Source organism: Rhinopithecus bieti, unplaced genomic scaffold (assembly GCF_001698545.2).
Source record: "Rhinopithecus bieti isolate Rb0 unplaced genomic scaffold, ASM169854v2 scaffold_20579, whole genome shotgun sequence".
In the NCBI taxonomy this organism is placed as follows: Eukaryota; Metazoa; Chordata; class Mammalia; order Primates; family Cercopithecidae; genus Rhinopithecus; species Rhinopithecus bieti.
Window position 1 is genome coordinate 1327892 of NW_016810413.1, and position 7331 is coordinate 1335222.

Genomic DNA, 7331 nt, shown 5'->3' on the forward strand with positions numbered 1-7331 from the left:
GAGTGCAGTGGCCGGATCTCAGCTCACTGCAAGCTCCGCCCCCCGGGTTTACGCCATTCTCCTGCCTCAGCCTCCCAAGTAGCTGGGACTACAGGCGCCTGCCACCTCGCCCGGCTAGTTTTTTGTATTTTTTAGTAGAGACGGGGTTTCACCATATTAGCGAGGATGGTCTCGATCTCCTGACCTTGTGATCCGCCCGTCTCGGCCTCCCAAAGTGCTGGGATTACAGGCTTGAGCCACCGCGCCCGGCCTGCTTGTTAATTTCTATAAAAAAAGTTTCATTTATGGATTTTTGACTGTATCAATTTGGGGAGAATAGACACCTTAGCAACTTTGAATCTTCCATCCATACTAGGCATATATCTCCATTTATTTAGATCTTTTAAAATGTATTTGAGCAGGGTCAGGTGTGGTGGCTCACACCTGTAATCCCAGCACTTTGGGAGGCCAAGGTGGGTAGATCACGCAGTCAGGAGTTCGAGACCAGCCTAGCTAATAAGGTGAAACCCCATCTCTACTACAAAGACAAAAATTAGCTGGGCATGATGGCATGTGCCTGTAGTCCTAGTTACTCGGGAGGCTGAGGTAGAAGAATCGCTTGAACCTGGGAGGTGGAGGTTGCAGTGAGCCAAGATTGTGCCACTGCACTCCAGCCTAGACAACAGAGCAAGACTCTGTCAAAAAAAAAAATTATCTGAAAAATGAAATCTTGTTAAGTAAATTTTGTAAGATTTATTCCCAAGAATTTTATAATTTTTGATGCTATTTTAAATGAAAATGATTTTATACTTTTAGATTTCAATTGTTTGTTGCTAATATATTAAAATGTCTTTATTTTATATCATGCAGTCTTGCTAAATTAACTTATTAATTACAGTAACTTTTTGGAGATATCTTAGCATTTTTAATATATTTGATGATATCATCTGCAATTCCTTCTTAATTTTACTCTTCCGTTTCTTTTTCCTGCATATTGCACTGGCTAGCATCTTCAGCACAATGTTGAATAGAAGTGATTATAGCAATTATATTGAACTCTGTTTTTGTCAGTCTTAGGAGAGAAAGCATTCAATATTACACTATTAAGTATGATATTTGTGGTAAGTTCTTCACAGGTGATTTTATCAGTTTGAAGAAGTTCTCTTTTATTTCTTATTTGCTGAGAGTTTAAAAAAAGTCAGATTCTTTTTGTCTCCTACATTTATTGAGATGATCATGAAGTTTTTCTCGTTTATTCTATCACATGATTAATTAATTTAATTGATTTTCTATTGATTGCCAACCTAACCTTGCATCCCTGGGATAAATCTCACTTGGTCATGATGTATTATTAGTTTTATATGTTGAGAGATTTGACTTCCTGCTATTTTTAAAGGATTTTTTTGGCATCTGTGTAAAAATTCGTTGGCCTGTAATTTTATTTTCTTGTAATGTCTTTGTCAGATTTTGGTATAAGGGTTATCCTGGCATTATGAAATGATCTGGGAAGTTCCTTCCTTTCTTTATTTTCTAAAAGAGTTTGTATGGATTGGAATTACTTCTTCCCTAATTTACAAGTAAAACTATCTGGGCTGACAGTTGGATGTCAGGATTTTCTCCTTATCTTTGAGTTACAGCAGTTTGACTGACTATGATGTGTTTATGAGTGGTTTTCTTGTATTTGTTTTCTTGTGATTTTCTGAGCCTCTTGGATCTATAAGCTGAAGTTCTTAATAAAATTTGGGAAATTTTGACCATGATTTCTTCTGATATTTTGTCTTCCCTATTCCTTCTCTTTTCCCCTTCTAGGACTCCAATTGCATATATGTTAGACAATATGTTGATATTGTCCCATAGATTCTTGAAGCTCAGTTTATTTTTTAAAATCTGTTTTCTCCCCGTATTTGAGAGTAATTTCTACCCAGACTTTGAGCTTCTTTTCTATATGGCTCCTTCTATTCTGGGATAGCTACTTTCAATTTCCAGTTGTTCTTGTAGCCCCAAAGAGTTTCCTGTTATACCTTAACTCATTAAGACTGTGGCTTTCTGATCGAATTTCAGCCACTTCTGCCATAGAGACTGGGTAGTGCCCTTAGTGGAAATACCAAAGAAACTTGGAATACCTTTCAGTTTCTACCTGTTTTTCATTGCTGTCCAATGCCTTCGAGTAGTTTTTTTTAAACGTTTGTGCATACATTAAAATTGTTATCTATGAGGGGGTTAATATGGTACAATCTATTCCATCATTATTGAAACCAGAATTCTACCTCCTGTATTTATTTTTATTTTTTATTTTTTTTTGAGATAGAGTCTCACTGTGTTACCCAGGCTGGTATGCAGTGGTGTGAACTCAGCTCACTGCAATCTCTGCCTCCCAGGTTCAAGTGATTCTTGTGCCTCAGCCTCCGTAGTAACTGGGATTACAGACAGGCAGCACCACACCAGGCTAATTTTTGTATTTTTAGTAGAGATGGGGTTTCACCATATTGCTCAGGCTGGTCTCGAACTCCTGACGTCAAGTGATCTGCCCACCTCGGCCTCCCAAAGTGTTGGGATTAGAGGTGTGAGCCACTGCACACAACCCTGTATTCTTAAAGTTAATTTGTTCACCTTTCACTCTGTTTTACAATTTAGAAATCCTGCTATCCCCAACTCAAAATAACTAGTCATTAGAACCTAACAATTCTTTATCAGGTATGCTTCCTGAATCTAGTGACACCCTAACTTGCTTAGAGTCACTGCTTGAGTTCTAGTTCTCATTTAACTGGTTTTGCTTGCCCCTTAGCGTCAGTCATTTTCCACACTCCTTCACTTATCCTCCTAAAAATAATTCCTTATTATGTTACTCCTTTGTTTTATGACCCCTGTAAGGTTCCTTCAATATAAATCTTCTTGGTTTGGTTTATAAAGTCCCTTCCAATTGAATCTATGTCCTAATGTTGTTCCACATAGAACCAATGCTAGATGTTAAACTCTTCTCTGTTCCTTAGACACATCAGAACTTTCCATGTTTTTGTGATTTTTGCACTTTGTATCCTGCCTACTTGGGTCACCCATTTTCATCTGGCTTTTCAAGATGTAATTTTAAAATCCAGTCCACATGCTATCTCTTCCCGGATCTTCTTGGCTAGGTTACCTCTGTCCTCAACCTCTCTCCTATGTGTTTTTACTGTACTTATAAGTCTCCAAGTTGACTCTATCTATCTATCTATCTATCTATCTATCTATCTATCTATCTACTTACCATCTATATACTTTCTGATTTCTCAGAGGATTCTAATCTCTTTGGTCAAAGCATTATGTGTTTCAACTATGTCTTTTTGGTATCCATAGCATCTAGTGAACATTGTACATCGTGCAGATTCTTAGTTTTTATTTTATTAATGATGATATTACAAAGAATATTTCTTAGCAATGATACTCAAAGCAGTGGTTTTACATATAGAAATTAAGTGGCCACAGGCATGAAAAGAGAAATGATTCAGCCAGGTCATGACTGCTCTGTTATTTATTGTTTTTTTAGGAAAATCTACTTCCTCATCGAGCACCCCTACGGAGTTCTGCAGGAATGGTGGAACCTGGGGAAATGGCAGATGTATTTGTACAGAAGAGTGGAAAGGATTGAGATGTACAATTGGTAAATTACTTGGGATAATGTTAAGGTGTAAGGTTTACGTCACTCTTGTATTAATAAGAATAGCAATAAAGCTTCTAGAAGCTTCAGTTAATGGTTACAGAAACAATGGGCATAATGATGATGGCTTTAGGATGTGTTTATCAGCTCAATAGTAAAAGTTGAGTTTTCTTCTTGAGCAATTTATCAGTATATTCAATGCACCTTATCTGTTTCCTGACTACTAAGTTTTTCTGCAAACTCACAGTTGTGTTACCTGCTGGCTGCAGTGACTAATCCAGGGCAATGAATGACATGATTCTCTCAGGTTCTTTCAATTGGTAATATGCCATAATATCCCATTTCAAATATCACCACTCTAATATATTTAACTTTTCTGAAATCAAGATGCATCTTCCTAAGAATATACTTATATTAAATTTTTATCTTTTCTTCCTTTACCTTGAAGAGTTATTATTAAGTTAGTGGTGTGATTTCAATCAATTGTGTCTCAGAATCAAAGTTCAAGGCTATGTTTAAATTTGAGGTGTGCTTCTCAACACCGTACAATTCATGCTGTCTGCTTAGGGTTCAGAGCCCTAGATATCCACCGCTGTCATTTCCTATACTCCAACCGGTCAACATATCCCACAGACCCCATGAATTTGCCTTTTTGCTTTGCCCACATCCTCATGATACCGTTGACCACTATAGGCTCTATATTTTTAGTTCTCAAGATTCCAACTAATGTTACAGTAGCCTAGCTCACATTCCCTCTCTACCCAGGTTTATATTGTGCACATTTTAACTGGAACCTGTTATCTAACATACTAGTTATTCTAATGGCAATAACTTAACCAGATAGGAAAGTATAAAAGTTCCTCACAGGTCAGTGGGTTCTATATGCCTTCTACTGCCTTTCACATTTCACTGCATACGTTCTGAACTTTGACTTTTATCTGGTTTCAATTTTTTAAAAGCATGATTTATAATAAAGAATTTTTTTTCTCTTTTTTACAGCTAATTTTTGTGAAAAAAGTACCTATATGGGTTTTACTTTTGCCAGAATCCCAGTGGGCAGATATGGACCATCCTTGCAAACATGTGGCAAGGATACTCCAAATGGTATGTGTTTTCCCAAACATTTACTCTATTTACGCATAAGAATTACTATGCTGAGTCATACCTCTCATGCCTCCAACTAGTGTTAGGTCCCTGAAGGGCATCAGGAAAGGTTTTGTGGAAGGACTTGACTCCCTTTCATGATGCTAATGTTCAAAACTTAAGGTAGTATCTCACAAAATCTTAAATTTCCCAAAAGTTTAATATGAATCAGTTGTTTGTGAATTCCTCTGAATCTTTCCTCAATTGGTTTATTTTTCCAGCTTTTGCTTTCTCCTGGAGTTTACTTAAATTGACATTTGCTCCTTTAGTTATATAATTTAAACAAAAATTTCTAATCAGTCAAAATTATGGACTAATATCATATCTATTTTCAGATTTCATTTTTCCAGGTAGAGATGCATGGTTAAGTCTGTTTATAGTTGGAAGTCCTTCACCTTCTTGGTCATTTTAGTTATCCATCTTGGAACATTCTCTAACTTCATTCTACTTTTCTTGACGTGACTACATTACTTGTATACAGGCATTCAGAGAGTGAAAGAGTAAATAGAATTTTCTGTTTCTAATATGGTCCCTGATAATATCCAAGATTTTGATGATTCACTTCAGTGCTACATTGGGTAATATCTTGTGAGTGTAGGCTTTAGAAATTCCTAGATTCTATCCTGATAACAAGAGCCTATTATGCTGTTTAATTTTCCCTAATGTTTTACCTGTCCCTTGTTTGCCTTGACTTGCATCTGAGCAATCTTCTCACATCGTCCTGCAGTTAATTCAGTACTTCCTATGGGACTAGATATCTCAGGAATACAGCCAATTATAAATCAACGACAAAAATGTTTGATAAAACTACTGCTGGCAATGGCCCTGAAGGGAATGTGACATTTTACTTAGATATTTATTTTTGTGTGTGTCAGGGGAACTCTGAAACACTAAATAAATTAAATGAATTGCTCTTTTAAATTGCTTTTATCTTATTATTATGAGAAATTATGCAGATCTGCATTTGATTTGTGGAATTCAAATTGCTTCTGCCATATACATCATTGTGTTAGTCCATTCTTGCATTGCTATAAAGAAATACCTGAAATGCCATATCAGTCATGCTTACTCAAGTATTCATGATCCTACTCTCTCCATAAGTCCTCCTGAATTTTTTACTCGGAGCGTAAAAGGGGCTTCTACCATGTTGACACTTACTATACATACTATATATACCATACTTTACTATCTGGTATGCTATTATCTGGTATGCTATTGATACCTATTGTCTTGATTTTACATGTTTTGTGTGTTCTAAATATTTCATAATGGCTTATAAAACAAATGCAACTTACAAAACATAACTGTGCTACTGAATTAGGAAGAGCAAAGGTGTCAGTCACATACCCTTGAAGAGTCATCACACTTGTTTAATATACATTAATTCTTTGGGACAAGAGACTCAACATTTTTTATTTGGTTATAATTTTTCTTTTCTGAGCACCTATTAGGACAACATGTTTATAATATTTACCATCAAATTTCAGATTGAGCCTATAATTTTACATATTTAGATTCTAACTGTTGGCAATTTTGCTTTTGGTTTTATATTAATAATTACTTCTAATGACTCAATATTATATACCAAATGATCAAAATACTTTTCAATGGTTTTTGAGTGGGGATATTTACACTTTTAGGTAACACTGAAGAAAAGATGCATCTGACGTGTGTCCACTTAAAAGTTATTTATAGCCCATAAATACGTTAGAAATTTTCATGATGTCATGGTGTAGAGGTGAAGCCATCATATAAATTAAGAGTGACTCCAACTTTGTGCTTTACATGTTATTGAAGCAATCTCTAATTTCAGTGTTTCTAGTTGTTGTCCCAAGAAGGAGTTGCCCAAAACTTGTCCTGAGGAAAAATCTACCTTTTGGTCAGCTGTCCCTCTAATTATGATTTTTTTCTGTATCAGCTACTTAAGTATTAACTACAGGAAGGCAGTGAGGTAGGGAGGCTTACGTGATAATCCTAGGAAATAAACCAAATGACCCAGCAAACATTTATTGAGAGGCAACCAAACATCTAATAAATACAATAGAATATAACAGAACTCTTTGCCTTTCAGCTGTTATTCAGATTTGCATAAAGCAGTCAAGATCAACATATAATTCAATATCTATTAGGAATTTTTCCTATTGTTTCTAGTCTCTCAGCCTAGTATTCTGTCATCATATCCACTTGAAAGCCATTATGTGCCTTATTGTTGAAAGGTAAATCTTACTTGAAGACATCAAAGGAAGGAAATAGTCAACTGGTCTTTTGAAGTCCAGATTCAAAATCAAGACAATAAGTGGTATCTGCCTAAAATAATATGCAATAATTTTTAATAAATAACTTTTAATAAAAATTAGTTATTGCCTAAAAATACTATGCAATAATTTTAATAAATAATTATTTTTAATAAAAAATTTATTTTTATTAAAGCAGGCAATCCAATGGCAGTCCGGCTGTGCAATCTCTCTCCATATGGAGAGATAGAATTACAAAATGTGACAATAGGAAATTGCAATGAAAATCTGGAAACCCTGGAGGAGCAGGTATGCCATATGACTCACTGATGGGCAACTGG

General features: G+C 35.6%; 1 protein-coding gene across 1 annotated transcript in view; it reads left to right on the forward strand.

The window, feature by feature from the left end:
• Positions 1 to 7331, forward strand: part of ADGRG7 (adhesion G protein-coupled receptor G7) — a 76926-nt gene that overhangs the window by 20058 nt on the left and 49537 nt on the right. The window contains exons 2-4 of the mRNA XM_017891883.1: positions 3503 to 3616; positions 4613 to 4717; positions 7187 to 7299. Of these exons, the coding sequence (XP_017747372.1) occupies positions 3503 to 3616; positions 4613 to 4717; positions 7187 to 7299 (332 nt within the window). The remainder of the gene's footprint in view (positions 1 to 3502; positions 3617 to 4612; positions 4718 to 7186; positions 7300 to 7331) is intronic.